This window comes from Acanthochromis polyacanthus, chromosome 18, assembly GCF_021347895.1.
Source record: "Acanthochromis polyacanthus isolate Apoly-LR-REF ecotype Palm Island chromosome 18, KAUST_Apoly_ChrSc, whole genome shotgun sequence".
In the NCBI taxonomy this organism is placed as follows: Eukaryota; Metazoa; Chordata; class Actinopteri; family Pomacentridae; genus Acanthochromis; species Acanthochromis polyacanthus.
The window spans coordinates 1,607,360-1,625,819 of record NC_067130.1 but is presented as its reverse complement, the minus strand read 5'-3'; the positions used below and the strand labels follow the sequence as shown (position 1 = coordinate 1,625,819).

At 39.7% G+C, this 18,460-nt stretch overlaps 1 protein-coding gene across 1 annotated transcript in view; it reads left to right on the top strand.

Annotated features, from left to right (window-relative positions):
- Positions 1–18,460, top strand: part of galt (galactose-1-phosphate uridylyltransferase) — a 39,683-nt gene that overhangs the window by 11,963 nt on the left and 9,260 nt on the right. The window contains exons 7-9 of the mRNA XM_022192644.2: positions 3,871–3,993; positions 14,764–14,896; positions 15,602–15,685. Coding sequence (XP_022048336.1) covers positions 3,871–3,993; positions 14,764–14,896; positions 15,602–15,685 — 340 coding nt within the window. The remainder of the gene's footprint in view (positions 1–3,870; positions 3,994–14,763; positions 14,897–15,601; positions 15,686–18,460) is intronic.

The following is an 18,460-nucleotide window of genomic DNA, read 5'->3' as shown; positions in this document are numbered from 1 at the left end:
CCAATATAGAACTGACCAACAGATGGCAGTATGTAACCTCAGAAAAACATCACAGGTGGTTTAAGACTCTTGAAAATACAGATATAATCACTGTAAAAGAAGACTCTGATTGTATTAGATGAATACATTTCCATATAATGTGTGTATTCATGTGCTGTCAGATTCCAGAAAAGAACAAGAAGAAGAAATCTGTCTGCTGTTTTCTTTTAGTCTGCTGAAAGAATTCAGAATGACACCTGCATCCAGGCTTTGATGGATGTTTTTGCAGTTTTCTTTCTTTTTTTGTTTCCCGCGGTCCACATTTCCCCTCTCTTAAGACATCAAAGTTCAAGAGCAGAGTAGTTAAAATGTGCGTTCATCTGTGTGTACAGCCCGGCAACCCCTCCAGGCCAAAACCTACCGAGCACACATCTAAAAACTTTGAAGAATAACGAAGAGAGAATGTTAATCGTGTTCCGGAGGCAGCGTTGCTTTTGATAACTTGGGTCTCTCCGGAGCGGAGCTGTATGTATTTTTATGTAAGTGGAGGATGGAAAACATATGCCTGTGGAATCGTAATGTGCTTTTACTTTTACATAAGTAGCCCAAAGTATATACAGTATTAAGTCTGCATTTGGACAACATTCACCTCTGAGGAGCAGATAGTTCAGATTCACTTTGGGTGTGTTTGTGTCACGCATGAAGAGCAGCACCTGGAAGCTAAAGGTCTGATGGTGCTGACAGAAGTCTCATGGCATTCGATTATATTTTTCTGTACTTTTCTCTCCCTCTGAGAACCAACAGCATTTGTAAAAAGTCAGGAGCAGACCCAGGGTGCTTGCAGGCCTGAATGTGGACACTCTCGCTATAATTTATACATGGCCCGAGGCAAGGAGATGAACAGTATTTACATTTTTAATTCACACATTAACCATTCATGTTTCTTTCAGTCTTTCCAAGGTCATGCTTGGGAAAACACGGTTACAGCCTTTAGCCTTAACGCATTAATATGAACATGGAGCTAATCTGGTTTCTACTCCTGTCACAGAATACTGAAGCAAGATGCTGAGAAATATTATTTTACTGCATTTTATTTATTACATCTTAAGATAAGATAAGCCTTTATTTACCCCACAGTGGGGAAATTTGCAGAGTTACAGCTGCAAAGATAGTGCAAACATTTAAGAAATGTAGCTTAAAAATAAAGTGCTAGTTGTAAAAATGAGTTTATTGCACATATCAGTGGTAATATTCCACACGTTGTACCTAGATCGAAAATTAAGGAAGAAAAATAGATAATGCACAGGGTTTTAAGGTGCAAAATGTTCAGAATTCACAGAATCTTAAGTATTATTCATAAAAATTAAACCCACAACAGTGCAGCTATATGACACATAAAGCTCAGAAACGGCCTCAAAATAAATCCAAAAGCGCTTCATCACCAAAGGGACCCTTTATTTTTTGCATTTCCCCGGTGTATTTCCCCCTGTAGTAAACAGGAAGGTATGACGGTGTCGTTTCTGCTCCGTGTTTAATCAGAGAACTGTTTGTAAGTGTGGCTTCAAGCAGCAGGGAATCCTTCTGATTATAACTCTGGAAAACTACTCTGATGACACGTTTTGATGGCAAGTTTAAATGGAAATGACACTATGAAAGACATAAAAGCTCCAAAAAGACACCAAACTACAGGCCAAAAAGAAAACAAACACGGCCGAGTTCTTCCATAACTGATCGATATTCTCGTCAAAGCATGAATGTATTCTCTGGCGCTGTTTCTCTTCCTGCACATCCTTGTGTTTTTTAGTCTAGATGCTTATTTTAACAAATCTCCTTCAGTTTCAAACCTGTCAGGCAGAGATTTATCATGCAGTTATTTATCTCTGTTGCTTTTACAGCCAATAAAACACCATAAAGTACAAAGAGGGATAATGCAAATGTGTGATGTGATGCTCAGTTATCCACAAAAAGCTTTCTGAAATACATTCAGCATGAATGAAAACACAAGGAAGCGTAAAACTGTTCCTAAGGGAGACGTAAGTGCAGAGCAGTTTGTGCAGGTGAGAAATGCAAATGAATCTTCCTGAGAAGTGAAATGACCGACGGTAGCGCATCGGTTCTGGGCCGTCAGACGTTGTTTCCTCCAGAGATGCTCACCTCCCCGCTAACAGTTAATACCGGCGTCTTGTTTAGAGCGAATAGTCTGGAAAGGAACGAAGCCAGCTGGTGGCTGATGAGAGCAAAGTTTGAACAACATGTTTGTCTCAGTTAGCTTCAAAAACAGCCGCTTTAAAGGCGTCGCTTGATTCAGAGATGTCATTAACACAATTAGCAGCTTAATTCTGTGTGTGGGAATCTTAACAGCATGTGAAGTACGACTGAATCAGCTGCTATTTTTATCAACCCAACAGCTTCACGGCTGTCATTTAGTTATTTTTGGTTTTAGGACTGTGAACATCTGATTTGTTAATCACAGTTTTTTGTAATCGTGATTATTACTCACATGTTTTATAGTATTTAGACAAATTTAAGTACATTTTTCTTTTTTAAAAGCCTGTTTACAACAGATTTTTACATTCTTTACAAGATTATCAGGAAAACATACTTTTTTTTTAGACGTTTTCTATTCAGGAGGCACAGATTTTTCTTAATTTTCATGTGTTTGAGTAAATATTATGCCTGGTTTTGCTTTTAGTAGTCATTTCAGGCACACAGACACTGCTGGGAGAGTGAAAGACTCTTCAGGACAAAGGCCAAGTAACAGGCAGACAGTTGAGTTCAGGTGTGAGGGGGCAGGAAATGGACAGATCATAACAGAAATGACTGATAAGAGTGGAATCAGAAACAGCTGGAACACTACAGCAGACATGCTGGAACAGTGGAAAGGAAGAAAAGACAGAGATAGGTGTTACTATGACGGAACTGACGATAAACTTGAACTCCTCAAACTTCAGCAGATCGTGTTGCATTCAGGTACTCTAATGCTGCTTTTAGTCACCAGAAACGTTCTAGTTCTAGAACTGGTTGCTTTGACAGCAAATTTAGGCCAATAAAAAGCAAACAGGATGGCAGATTTATTGTTTACCTGCAATCTTTTAGCATCTTATTTAAAATGTTTACCTCAATCACTTGGGATTATATTTGCTCGTTCCTGTTTTTTTTTTACAGAAATAGTAAATATGTGCAAGATGAATGTAAAAAGCTTCTATTTGCAGACCTTTGCTGTTGTTGTTTTCTTCTTTTAAATAAGATACAGTCACTGATGGAGTCACACCATAATATGGATCCTAATCAATACCTCTTTCTTCTTTTCAAATTTAAGTTTGCAAACCAAAACAGAAGTGGTTCTGAATGAAGAGCACATTCACACAATATTTTCCCAAGGCCTTTCTCACTGGTGTTGCTCACTGTGATTAAGTCCTTACCTCAAACAGGATTAGACAAAAACTGCCTGGTACCGCTTTGGTGAAGGAAGAACCCGTTAACTTTTGGTGCCGATCCGGATCGTTGTGTCGCTGACTTTGGAGGAGAACCGTCCTCTCTGAGTGCCCTTCTACATCTGACTCTGTATTGAAATAAATGAAAGTCTGTGGTCGCAGGCGAAAACTCATTCATCAACATAAAGCACCTGAAGGAAAAATACGACAACGTTTTGAAACCCTGAAATCTCTGCATCTGTACCACATTTATTGATCAAGCGAAACTGATAAATAACCCTATCAAACCATAGATGTAATTTGTAGAAAATGTGGGTGGGTTTACTTATTATTCCTTTAATTTTCTAAATGGACTTTAGCACAAACACATGCACACACATTTAGCGTTCTTCCAGATTCAAGGTTCTTTTTTTTAACCGTTGGCATCGTCTTTCTCCTGCTCTCTGTGACGTTATAGGTGTGGGCCAGCAGCTTCCTGCCTAATGAGCCGGCTCTGTCAGACCGCTGCCAGAGAGCATATCACCAGAAACATGGAGAACCGATGCTGCTGCAATACGCCAGGCAAGAGGCCGAGAAAAAGGTACAGCATGCACATAAGCAGGTCTAATAAGGAACAGTTATTACCGTCAGACACGTGTCAGTTACTTTCCTCTGATCAGTTTAAGTTTGGCTTTTTCTACATCGCCTCGAATACCTTTCAACAATCAATAACAGACGGCAATTCTTTCTTTGTTTTGAGTTGTAACTAAGGAAAACAAACAAAATAAGGCTATTGTTAGTGTCACTGGCTTTAAGTACAGGTTGAAAATGATCAACAATGACTTGGTAGTGCTAGGAATTTCATATATTATGTACAATAGCAAAGAAATGTATCTCTTTTCTAACATGCATCATGAGAAGATGTACAAAAAAATCTAGTTTCTAAGGTTACAGAGATAATACATACTAAACAAAAAAGCACTCAAGGCTGCTCATTCCTTGTATGATTTCCTATGGATGAAATCTTTACCTTGAGCTGAGCACAGGCTGTGTTCTGCGTGTGTACGTTATGTACGGATACCGAATCATGTGACCTAAATATGTAGCGGGGGGGCGGGGATTGACGGGACTCAGAAACACCCCCACAGTTTAATCAGCTGTTCCTTGGATCGTTTGTGATAGATAAGTCCTCAGAGGGGGATTTGTAGTAGGATCATAATCAGCTGATGTAGTGCTCACTGGTTGTCATGGTTACAGTGACACTGTGTCGCTATCTCACAACGAGAAAGAAATCTTTAACAAATCTCCACATTTGTTCAAAATTATGAGAAATTTGTCCAGAACTTGCTCAAAAAATCCTCTTTTCCTGTTCACAGTCTGCTCAGAATGACTTAAACATACAGGATGGCTCAGAAGGGTTCCAAAAATGACTAAAAACAATAAAAACACGTCCAAAATGACTCAAATTTGACCTCATAAAATAAGAATGTTCTCCAAATGTCAAAATTTGTCAAAAATGACCCAAAATATGTGCAAAATCACTAGAAATGATTCAAATTACTCCAGAACTTGCTCCAAAAATCCTCCTGAACTGTTCAAAATCTGTTCAAAATGAGTTAAAGGATGGCTGAGAAGGGTTAAAAATTACTAAAATGAATCCAGAATGACTTTAAAATGTCTTCAAACTATTAAAGTTTTCATTAGAAAATCAAAATTATTCACAGTTACAGATTTGTAAACATCCGGTCCTCAGCGGTGGATTTGTTTTAGGATCACAATCATGTGATCATGTAGTGTTCACTGGTTGTCATGGTTACTGTGATGCTGTGCTGCTATCTGGCAATGATGCAGAAATCTTTAACAAATCCATGGATCCAGACTATAAGCTGCATCACTGCCAAAATCTATTCACTTGGTCCTTGTGTCATTTCTGACTTTCCCTGAAAATTGAACTCAAATCCGTTCGTCTGTCTTTGAGTAATGTTGCTGACAGACAAACAGGCAAACGTACGTCACATATCTCCGCTGCATTCCTTGGCAGAGTAATGAAACCATAATACACAGGTTAAAAGGCCTGTTTGATTAAGTTAAAGACTTAGTTTGACTTGCTTCATCGACTAAATCGCTGTGATTATTATTTTTTTTTTACGCACTAGAATTCTTCTGGCTAACTGAATGTTTCAATAACGTCTTTAAATCAGAGGGGTGGTATCATATCTTCCTCAGCATGGCCGCCCTCTCTGTCTGGAGCTTCAGCCGTCTACTTTCACTCTTTCCCTTCGTGCTTCTGTCTCTTTCTCTTACTTCATCATTCTCCTCTGATTTCCCGTCCGCATCCTTTCTGTCTCTCAGCCGGTGAAGCGTGTGATTGGACAGCATAGTTGCTCATTAGCATAATGCTGCAGCATCCGTCTTCAGACTGCGTGAAGATTAGGAAAATGCCATATGTGTGTGTGTGTGTGTGTGTGTGTGTGGCGTCAGCAGCAGGAACCACTGACCGAAGCGCAGCCACATTTAGCATGTTGCCAAATGTCTTATTAGTGAGCAGACGCTTGGTGGAAACTGTGGACAAACTTTCTGCAGGTGAATTAAAGTTGACAGGCTGTGAATATTTACCTCACAGCCTCAGTTTGTGGAGGGATGGCTCACCTGTGCTATTTTATAATTTTAGATATTTATTCTCAGGTTAAAACTCTTGCGTTGCTGCCAGTTTAACTTGTCCTAATCAGATGAACTGGTTGCACCGTACATTTCGTGCTTCCACCTCTGAGTTGTATGTGTTTGTTATTGAATAACCAGGTTAAGAGGGAGAATTAAGTTGATGTTAAATTAACTGAAAGGAGTTCAAAGTGAGGCAGAGAAGATGAAGAGAGCTAGAAGAGGAAGAAAAATAGGAAGCAGCAGAGTGAAGAGAGACGAGTTTGGACACAAACAGAGATGCAAAGTCCCAGAGTGAACAGAGAGATGTGAAGTCAGGAAGGAAAAAAGAACTCAAGCCCTGATTCATTCAGGGGATGGGCTGACCTCTCCTACTCGGTGTCTGTGAGTGAAATAGAGAAGATAGCATTAAGGTCTGGAGAAGAGCAGAGTAGACACTTGAGTCTCCTGGACAGCTACTCATGGGGACTGACCTTTATAAAATCAGAGAGGAAGCAGGAGTGTGTGTGAGCACAAAGCTGCTGCTGGTGTGTGTTTGTGTGCGACTGTCTGCCTGACCCGAGGTTAGGATCGCAAATTGGCACACTGCAGTGTTTAGGGGAGTCTGAATTGGTCTCGGGCTCCCAGGTGACACTCTTGACTTTGAAACAAAACTTTCTAAGCTAATTGAATAAAACTCTGTGGGATTTGCTGTCTGTGTGGCGTCTGTTTTAGGACACCCTTCTGCTGTTTCCTCGCTCTGTCTTCAGCTCACATCTCCTCCTCAATCTTCCCTCTCCATCCCGGTTCTTAGTTCCTCCGTCTTCATTCTGCTCCTTTGTAATCCTGTTAGAAGCATGTGCAGTGGAAAATAAGTGAGGGTGGCCTTGAGAAAGAAGACTGAAGGGAAGGAGAAAGCTGACAGAAGTAAGACGCATATAGGAGTATACGGAAAATATGGAAAAACTGATGACTGGAAAAAATGTTCATAATGAGTTAACTAAGTATTTTGCAAATACATAATCTTTATCCACTTTTATCCATATCGAGGATGGCTGATGAGGGTTCCAAAAATAACTAAAAACAATAAAAACACATTAAAAAAAGACTCAAATCTGACCTCATAAAATAAGTATGTGGTCAATATTTGTCAGAAATGACCTAAAATATGTGCAAAATGACTATAAGTTACTCAAATTTGTCCGGAACTTGTTCAAAAAGTCCTCTTTTCCTGTTCACAGTCTGTCCAAAATGAGTTAAACATCTACGATGGCATAGAGGGTTAAAAAAATGACTAAAAAGGAATCCAAAATGACTTTAAAATTTTTTCAAACCATTAAAATTTTCTTTAAAACGTAGGAATTATTCACCGTTACAGTTTTATAAAAAATTGGTGGATCTGTAGGATTGCATATAGGAGAATATGGAAAGTATGGAAAAATTAGTGACTGGAAAAAATGTTGTTCATAATGAGTTCACTAAATAATTTGCAAATACATAATCTTTATCCACTTTCCTCATTTCTATCCTTTCAGAATATATGTGCACAAACGAGGCAGTAAGTAGAAGCTGGCTCGTTCACTTCATTAGGAATACTGAGCACTTTGTGATTCTCTTAGATTACTTTGTGTTCCTCCACACCATTCCCTGCAGATCCATTAATTATGCACTAATGCTTCACTGGCCCAGCTTGCTCTAACCTGTGGGAGATTTCCAGCTCCGTACGGCCGTGATTCCATCTGCTTGGGTGTCTGATTACATATAATCAGGTTTTTAGCAGAAGCCGCCTTTAACCTCGTGGTGCGTAGAAACTCCGGTTCTGAGTTGAGAGACGTGTTTGAAGAGCGACGGCTGGGGGATTCACAGTAAATACATTTCTGCTGGAATACCAGAGGGAAAACCAGGAAAAACACGGCACGCCACGCAGAAGGTGCTACAAGGCTGAACTCCTCACTGCCAGAAACATGTTCAGCATAGAAATCTGAACTACAAAGACTGGAATCTACACAAATCAGTTCATATGTTTCTAATTCCTGTCAGCCTCAAACTGTACATCCATAGACTCCATGCACCGGTGAGGATGATGAAGGTGTGATTTGTAGTGTTCCAGCAGGTGTAAGTAAAGCTAGCAGGGGGGTGAGGGAGATCAATAAATCAAGCACAGGCTGGAGATCCACACAGTCCTGAAAATAAGGCAGAATCTTCCAGTAAAATGTAGCTTCGACATACATGTGTTTAGCCCTATAAGGTGGAGTCAATTCCAGCCATTTTCAGTACAAAAAATCGCTAATATTTTATTTGTAAATAAAAATATGATGAGAAATACAGGGCATATTGGACGCACATCGCGAGGTGCATTTTCTTTTGAAACGACCGATTCGTGGATTTTATACCGACTTCAGGACATGTTTTGGAGAAAATAGTTTACTGGGTTGTTTCGTCTGGATGTCCAAGGTTGGATTATGGCCGTTTTTTGTGGAATATTTTCATCTGTGTGTAATAATGAACCCGGAAATGTGAGTCGCGCTGTGTGCGTTGAAGCCGTGTATAGAGAACGGATGGATGGATATTGGTTGTTTGTCGGACAAATGTGTTTATATTACCCGCTGTGGTAATCACATCTGAAAGTGGTTTATACCGGCGGATTCATGAGAATCTAAGCTTTCCATCGGCGTATAGTGTTTGTATAATCGCGTTTGCAGCTTCAGACATTTAAGGAAATGCTTATGCAGATGAAGTGCAACGGGTTAAATAGATCGCTGAAACTAGCAAGTTAAGTTTACACTGTATTTAATTTGCTGGAAGAGGATGGACAGGCAGTGTGTGTTTGCACTGCTGTTTCTTGACTTAGATATATTTGTTTAAAAATTATGGGATAAAAATTTTTGCAGTGTGAAATATTTACCTGCAAAGAGCTGTTTCTTTCAGGACACATATTCATGAATCTACACCAGTTAGCTACAACATTAGAGCTACTAATGAATGAAGATAAGATGAGTTTAGTCGGTAATAATGCCACAGGAGGGACATTTGTAGTATTACAGCAGCAAAGGGGGCAGTGCAAACATGTAGGGAACAGTAGAAAAACATAAACGCTTACAGATTTGCCGGTGTATTGCACAGATAATACATTTTCTGGATGTGGAAAATGACAACAGTGCACATATCAGTGGGGTAGCACAGATTCTTCCTTAGTAGAAATACTGATCTTTCATTTTTATTGCTCACATCTTCTGTATGTACAAAACGTTAAATGGTTGTATTTATATAGCGCTTTTATCCAAAGCGTTTTACATGATACGTCACATTCACACACTGATGGTGGGAGCTGCCATGCAAGACGCTAACCACGACCCATCAGGAGCAATTAGGGGCTAGGTGTCTTGCTCAGGGACCCCTCGACATGAGCACGACGGGCAGGGGGATTGAACCGCAACCCTCTGGTTGCGAGACGGCCACTCTACCCACTGAGCCATTCCTCTCCACAACAAAATTACAAAATTATTGCTATGAAGTTGAAGGGGTAGGGTTAACCCTAACTGGAAACCTTGAGCCTCAACGTTCATGTTGTTATTTGACAGATACCACCCACTAAACATCAAGCTCACGTCCATCAGTGTGGTAATGTGTCCCACCACGCAGCAAAAACTGCTCAGGAGCAGCTTGAGGAACATGACCAAGAGCACTCAGTGCTGACTTGGCCTCCAAACTCCACAGATCCCAATCAAATTGAGCACCTAGCAGACTTCTCTCAGTGGGAAAATGTGTCCCACCACACAGCAAAAACTTCCCAGGAACAGCTTGAGGAACATTACCTAGAGCTCCAAGCATTGACCTGGTCTTCAAAGTCCCCAGATCCCAACATGACGGAGCACCAGATCCATGAACGCCCCAACACAGCCCACACACAGGTGACCCTCAGAGGTTCAGCAGATCAGAGCTGACCTACACAGTACTTAGCAGGTGGTTTTAGTGTTAGCGTTAGCAGGTTTGTATTTGTTTTAGTTGTACTGTTGGCTTTCTAAACTCTAAAAGGCTTATTCGCTAAGTGCCTGGCAACCAGTCCACTAACTGCATTTGAAGGTAGTGTTCCGATAACTCACAGCTCTGACAGGCTCACACATCATATGAATTTGCTCTATTTGTGTTCAGTGCTGAGAGAACAAGATGCAACTAACAGCAGCATTTACCTGCAGACAGACGCCATCCTGTCTAAACATCAACTGCTTCATATATGGAAAATTCTATCCATGTAGGGGATTAGAATAAGAAGCAGCTGCTATCACTGACACATATTCATGATTCTGCAGCTCTGGAAAGGTCTGTAGCCTTTTTTTTTAGCTCATTGCTGCATTTTTTCTGGTGCATATTGCCACTACAGTTGAAACTTAGTTTGGAGAGAAGCATTTAGGAGCTGCATATTTCTCTCAGGGTTTAGAGAAGACCGCATCAGAGCTAAAAGGAAGAAGCCAGTCAGCCTTAACAACTCTTTATACGGTGAATGATGATTTGTGAGTGGTCAGAAAAAATATTTAAAGGCATTAGAGGAGATTTCATTTCCTACGACTTTGAACGTAGCATGCGCACATACACACGTGGACAAAATTGTTGGTACCCCTCAGTTAAAGAAGGAAAAACCCACAATTCTCACTGAAATCACTTGAAACTCACAAAAGTAACAATAAATAAAAATTTATTGAAAATTAAATAATCAAAATCAGCCATCACTTTTGAATTGTTGATTAACATAATTATTTAAAATAAACAAACTAATGAAATAGGGCTGGACAAAAATGATGGTACCCATAACTTAATATTTTGTTGCACAACCTTTTGAGGCAATCACTGCAATTAAACGATTTCTGTATTTGTCAATGAGCGTTCTGCAGCTGTCAACAGGTATTTTGGCCCACTCCTCATGAGCAAACAGCTCCAGTTGTCTCAGGTTTGATGGGTGTCTTCTCCAAATGGCATGTTTCAGCTCCTTCCACATATGTTCAATGGGATTCAGATCTGGGCTCATAGAAGGCCACTTTAGAATAGTCCAACGCTTTTCTCTCAGCCATTCTTGGGTGTTTTTGGCTGTGTGTTTTGGATCGTTGTCCTGTTGGAAGACCCATGACCTGCGACTGAGACCAAGCTTTCTGACACGAGGCAGCACATTTCTCTCCAGAATGCCTTGATAGTCTTCAGATTTCATCGTACCTTGCACACTTTCAAGACACCCTGTGCCAGATGCAGCAAAGCAGCCCCAAAACATTACTGAGCCTCCTCCATGTTTCACCGTAGGGACAGTGTTCTTTTCTTCGCATGCTTGGTTTTTGAGTCTATGAACATAGAGTTGATGTGCCTTACCAAAAAGCTCCAGTTTGGTCTCATCTGTCCAAAGGACATTCTCCCAGAAGCTTTGTGGCTTGTCAACATGCATTTTTGCAAATTCCAGTCTGGCTTTTTTATGAGTTTTTTTCAGCAGTGGTGTCCTCCTTGGTCGTCTCCCATGAAGTCCACTTTGGCTCAAACAACGACGAATGGTGCGATCTGACACTGATGTACCTTGGCCTTGGAGTTCACCTTTAATTTCTTTGGAGGTTGCTCTGGGCTCTTTGGATACAATTCCAACGATCCGTCTCTTCAATTTGTCATCAATTTTCCTCTTGCGGCCACGTCCAGGGAGGTTGGCTACTGTCCCGTGGGTCTTGAACTTCTGAATAATATGAGCCACTGTTGTCACAGGAACTTCAAGCTGTTTAGAGATGGTCTTATAGCCTTTACCTTTAAGATGTTTGTCTATCATTTTTTTTCGGATGTCCTGGGACAATTCTCTCCTTCGCTTTCTGTTGTCCATGTTCAGTGTGGTACACACCTTTTCACCAAACAGCAGGGTGACTACTTGTCTCCCTTTAAATAGGCAGACTGACTGATTATGAGTTTGGAAACACCTGTGATGTCAATTAAATGACACACCTGAGTTAATCATGTCACTCTGGTCAAATAGTTTTCAATCTTTTATAGAGGTACCATCATTTTTGTCCAGGCCTGTTTCATTAGTTTGTTTTTTTAAATAATTATGTTAATCAACAATTCAAAAGTGATGGCTGTTTTTGATTATTTAATTTTCAATAAATTTTTATTTATTGTTACTTTTGTGAGTTTCAAGTGATTTCAGTGAGAATTGTGGGTTTTTCCTTCTTTAACTGAGGGGTACCAACAATTTTGTCCACGTGTGTACAACCTCTCCCTCACCCCCCTTTAACCTCCCCCCTCTTAACATTTACGAAGAAACGCCCCCCTCCAGAAACTTGCGTAGGACTCGTGAAGTTGTCTTTTACGGCTGGGTCCCCCTGGATCTTTATCTGTCATTATGTAAAAAAAGATGAGCAAAACAAGTCTCCAGCTAACTACGAAGCTATACCAAAGCAACACATACAGAAAACACGTAAGTCCAAGGCGTACGTAATCTACGTAACTAGGCCTGAGCCGGAAGATTTTTGATTGACAGGAAAGGGAGCAAACCAAACGCCTCGGTCCGAGCGCATTGATTGGCTGATGTTTTTCAGGTCCTGCCATGTCCACAGTTATTTTTTTTTATTTTTTATTCTTTCAGAGACCATACATACAAGTCCACTAAAGGTCAGTATATTCATTTTTTGTGAATCAGACAAATTAAACAAAAAAAACATCCTCCATAATGCCTTTAACCATCGATCCGGCTGCAAAATGTTGTTGTTGTTGTTAACATGCAGTAGATAAAACAGCAGAGCGATTGTGTGAAGTTGTCCAGGATCAGTATGACACACACACACACACACACACACACACACACACACACACACACACACACACACACACACACACACTAATCTGTTTCTGATGGGTTGTAATAGCGAGGTCAGGTCATGTTTGTGCCCACTCATCAGCTTGTTAAATCTCAGCTTCAGACACTTTCTGCATTTAAGCAGTTTATGATAATGTGACTTCCTGCTGCAAACAGCCAGTCCCGGCTGACCATATTACTATTTTGAACTCACTCAGTTATAAAACGAGAGCGCACTCAGTCAACCTACACTCGAGCTTTACTTTTTATATTCTCTTGTTTTTTATTAATGTCCTTCTGCTTTAAGTTCAACTGATTAAGTTGACTTTCTGTATATTTGTGGTTATACTGATGTAATGTGGTAAATTTGTATGTGAATTGCAGTCATCAGTCATTTTAGCAGCAATTTTAGTATGACACAGCTCCATATGTGTTGGATGGCTACAGCTAACATTACAGAACGAAAGAAAAACAGATAAAATCTGTATAAACAAACAAACTATAAATGTCTCGCCCAAATACTATCCAGCCTGACTTCTCTATCTAAGCACAGTATCACTCAGAAACATTTTTTTCCCCCTCACATCAGTATTCAACCCTTGACACTGTGTGCATTCTGCTGCTAGAGGCGAACACACTACCGTGTTTAATGCACAGCCAAATGCAGCATAATACATCATGCAGCATAAACAGGAGAGATGATGGTCTGCTGCACTTTCAGGAGGAAAAACAAGTGTGTGATACGCTGTAAACATCCACAGAGAGCTGAGAGCCTGATGTCACGTCCCATGATGTTGCAGCACAGTTCCTCCTTTATCCAGGATATCCAACAACATCCAAAGACCTCTTTTAAAGTCACTATTCCAGCTCATGAGAAGTGAAGTATGTTAAAGGCCACATGCTTAAAGCAGCAATGAGATGAAGGCTGCTGAGGAAGTTTAAGAAATCAGCATTTGTACGTCAGTTTTGATGTGATTCTGACTGATGAAGTTGTATCATTCAGGTCTATAATGGTTCCATTTAGACTCTTAAACAGGGCTGTCCAACATGAGGCCCGTGGTCCAAAAGTGGTCCTCCAGAGGGTCCAATCCGGCCCTCAAAGTGTAAAAACTCCAGAGAAGACATTAACTGCAGATTGTAAATTAGTAAAACTATAAATTTAAAATCATTTCTAGACCATGACAAGATGTTTGGATCAGAAAGTAAAATACTAAATTGTTCTTTGTTCTTTTGTGTCTCATTTTTGTAATATTTTCTCTTGTTTTTATTGTTTTTGTCCTTTTTGTCTGGCTTTTGTCATTTGTCTCATGTTTTTGTCGTTTTGTGTTTGCTTTTTGTCTCGCTTGTGATTTTTCTCTTTTAGTGTTTCGCTTTATTCGTTGTTTTGTGCACCGTTTGGTGTTTTTAGTCTCCCTTGTGTTGTTAGTCTATTTTTTACTGTTTTGTTTCTCACTTCTGTCATTTTTTTGTCTCATTCTTGTCGTTTGTCTCATTATTTTGTGTCTCATTTTTGTAATATTTTGTCTAGTTTTTTCTTGTTTTTTGTCTTTTTTAAAGTAAAATCCTCCATGGTTCAGTTCCAGGTGACTAAATGTTGTGTTCCTTTGTAGACACTCTGTGATCTGGAAGCTGTAATGTGGAAATGATAAACTGAGGATGAATGTTGATGAAACTGAACTTATTTTTCTTCATAAATTTCAGGTTGTTCATGATGTTTTGTAAAACGATAATTCCTTTAATATGAGCATTCTTCAAATGTACTTTTTTGCACTAAAACAAAGGAACCATCAGGAGTTGTGGTTATTTCTTGGTTATCATGTTGTGGTTTTACTGCGGATCAAACTGGTCTGAATGTGGAACCTGAACTGAGATGAGTTTGACGCCTCTGGTCTAAAATCATTATAATGTGTGTTTTCTCAGGAGCGTGTGGTGGTGCAGAGCTCCCATTGGCTGGCCGTGGTGCCGTACTGGGCGACGTGGCCCTACCAGACGCTGCTGTTACCACGACGACACGTCCTCCGAATCAATGATCTGACAGCAGAGGAGAGGGAGGGTGAGTGAAGACGCTGACACTCAGTGACAGAGAGAGCGATGAGACAATTTAGAGTAAAACAAATGACTGGACGGCTCAGAGAGGAACCTGCAGGTTTGCTTCCCACATTCAGGCTTCCTAATTTTGAACATTTTTACACACTTTCAGATGGTTGCGTGGTGCTGATGCTTATAATATATATATAAAATAATATTTATTTGTGGTTTCACACAGAATTCAAATCAAACCAAGCAGAGATGCAGATGTCTACTACTACTAGTATATTTAAAGGTTATTCTTGATTTTATAAGCTTAAAAAGAGTGCTTCAATCCCACCGCTAAGCAAATCAAACATTATTGACTTTAAGTGCCTTTTCCTCCTTTGGGTCAGTTTTTGGTTACTTTAGTTTTAATTTTTATTGTTTAACCTGCTTTTATATCCAATATATTTCCAAATAAAAGATGTACATTGGTAGTATTTTTCTCCTAATATGCTGAGTTTAATAATACAAACACCCAGCATGTTTCTCAATATATATCCTCCAGTGAGATGTTAAAGAAAAGTTTTTAATTTATAAGCTTATATAAATGTTTCCAAACTGTGACAGACGAGGACGTTGTTTCCAGTTTGAGTCCCTTGTGTGAGGCTTTCTGTCTGTCTGTAAAAATAAACTTGTGTGCTTATCTAACTTTCATTTTATCTCTGTTTTTATTACCGTTCATCAGATCTGGCTGGCATTATGAAGCGACTGCTGACCAAATACGACAACCTGTTTGAAGTGTCTTTTCCCTACTCCATGGGCTGGCACGGTGAGACTGAAACCGGGAGAGCCGGGAGGTTAAAAAGAAAAAGTTTGGGTGTGAAACTGTTCAAAGTGTTTTTATATAGAGTGATGGAAGACACGAGGGACAGATGGTACCAAAGATTAAAGACAACCTAATGAAGTAAATTTAGCGGCTAATTAGTGGATTTGAGCAGAAGTGTACGGTTAAAACTGGACGCTGTTCACTTCCAGTCCAGCCGTAAATTATTCAGAATTACTTTTTTATTTAATCGATGGATTTTTTTCTGGCTGAAAATGACATAAACAAAAGATGGTAAGACATTGTGTGAGAGATGTAAATGTTATTAACTATTTCTGTGTTTTTTTTAAACATGTACTGATTCACACAGCTGTTATTTGCCCACCAACAGTTTCACTCACTAAACTTTTTGGGTTTTTCTATGACTTACAACTGACTAGTACCTGATCAGCTGTTTTCAGTTGATAACATCTAACAACGGTCTTGCACATGAAATACACAACTATGACTATTCGGAATAGTGTAGAAGATTAAAGTTTCTCAGGAACTGTGACAGTTTAAGGGTTATTAGTTGTGTCTTTTTTAAATAAAATAATATGGAAGTAGTTCAAATTCATCATGAACATCTCAGACATATTTTCTTGCCGTCTCCTCTCGCTTGTTCACGTCGTTTCAGCCGTTCTTCTTCTTGTCAGGTTGGCTGTGAGCTAATCCGCCTCGCTGATGTGAAAACAGCTCGTGTTCATCTGTAACTGAAATCTGCAAAACTCAACCACAAAGTACACGATGCAGCCTCTTCACATTTCACAGTCAGGATTATAGAATGAAAACTTCTAGGGCTTCACTGAATTAAAGGAATGAGAAGAGATACGGAGTGAAGAGTCGCATTAAAATTCTGACACCCTCACCTAAGTTTTTGTGACGGTCTCACATCCCACAGGTTTTTAATACACTAAATCCTTTCTATTTGTGCTCATACTCTGCTTCTTCTCACTTTTCTCTTTCCGTTCTCCATACCTTTCCCTCATTTTTTCTTCTACTTATATCCCTGCATTGTCCTCCTACTCCTCGCTGAAGTCGCCCCCTGACTCATTTTAGCCAGACCTGTTTAATTTCACATTCAGAGCGCTTCTCTTTACATCATCCACCAGTGTGTTCGTTTCATCCGCCTTGCGTCTCTCACATAATTTGGCAAAAGCACTTATCGCGCAGCAACACAAATATCACATCTGAATATTGATTCGCTCGTCCAATGTCATGAGAAAGACGTGTGCGTTTTGCTCCAGATTAGATAACTCCTGTTGCATTTCAATCATCTCGGCCGTGTTAATTAAATGAGATCCTCTCGGCTTTGATGTCACCCACTTACTTAATATTAGCACTTCAATGCACACCGAGGCGCAGCAGAATATTTAGAGCTTTGAGAATGTTCTCTCTTACATAAAGCAGAGTTCTCTCAGGTGAAGAGCACTCAGTCACTGCGCAAATCCAGACTTTTCATAAAGTAGCCTGCAGAGACAGACCCTGCACAATGTTCTGTTAAATATTTAAATCATGAAGTGGTCGAGTACTTCCTGAAAGCTGTGATATGAGGCTCTATCGAACTACACATGGTGCGTGTTTTAGCATAAATCTGCGTCATTTTTTGGGTGTTTTTGGCCACTTGATGGCAGCATAACAACCTGTGCTGCCAAGTTGAGATTAGCGCAGACATGTAGCAACACGAGCATTGGATGGGAGTTCTGTTTTCATCTGATGAATGTTTTTCCTATATTCACTCTTTTTTTAAAGCTCTGTGTTGGTCTGTAGACACTCACAGACACATATGAGTAGCTTTAGCTGCTAGCTTTGTTGGTTTGGTGAAGGGTAGGGAAGCGTGATGTTGGATTTTTGCCAATATCTGACATGTTTGTGTTTTCTAACTCAGTTACTGAAGCCAGTATACGTATAGACATGTATTTTATCCCATCTAATTGTAATAGAAGTCTTTCCTTTATTGGGATGAACAGATTAATATGCATATGCTAATAATGATAAGCTATTAACACAGCTGTACTGACACACCGCCCAAGAATCCTGTTTTCTATATTAAATATTCGCTTTTTCGACGCAACCAGAGAAGTCGAGTCAGACTGTTCACTTCTGTCGTTGTGTTGTTTGTTTTTTTAAAGCAGCAGATGTGTTTTTATTATCGATACGATGGTGTAATTCATTGAAAATATGACCATTATTTATCGTGATGTTGTACTATTTAACATATTTTACTCTCATGTTTGTCCTACTTAGTTAATCTCAGATTTAAAAGATGAAAACATGAACTCGGCAACATCCCACCTTGTAAAAATTCACCTTTAATCCGAAGTCAGCCGTCCAATGTGGCAGTTTTTGATTCAGACACGTGGAAAAATAAATTTGTGACGACGCCAGGTGGTGATTAAGGTTGGACAAAAAGGAAAAACACTTGTGCTGCGCAAAATTTAGTCTGTTTTACAGACATAAAACACGCTTTTTAATTGGACATATTTACTGGACAGAATAGGAAAACTACTTAACTTACATGTAAAGCATTCCATATTTAAAAACAGCTAAATGTGCATCGAACCAGGGCAGTTCAAGTGGCATTCAGTGGCTTTATACACCAAATCATTCCATCCATCACTACACTAGGGGGACATGAATCTCTTCTTTTTGCTCAATATTTTACACTCACATGCAATTTCCCTCTTTTATGTGAGTCTTGTTTGTTTGTCTTCTTTTCTTCTCCCTCCATTTTTTGCATGT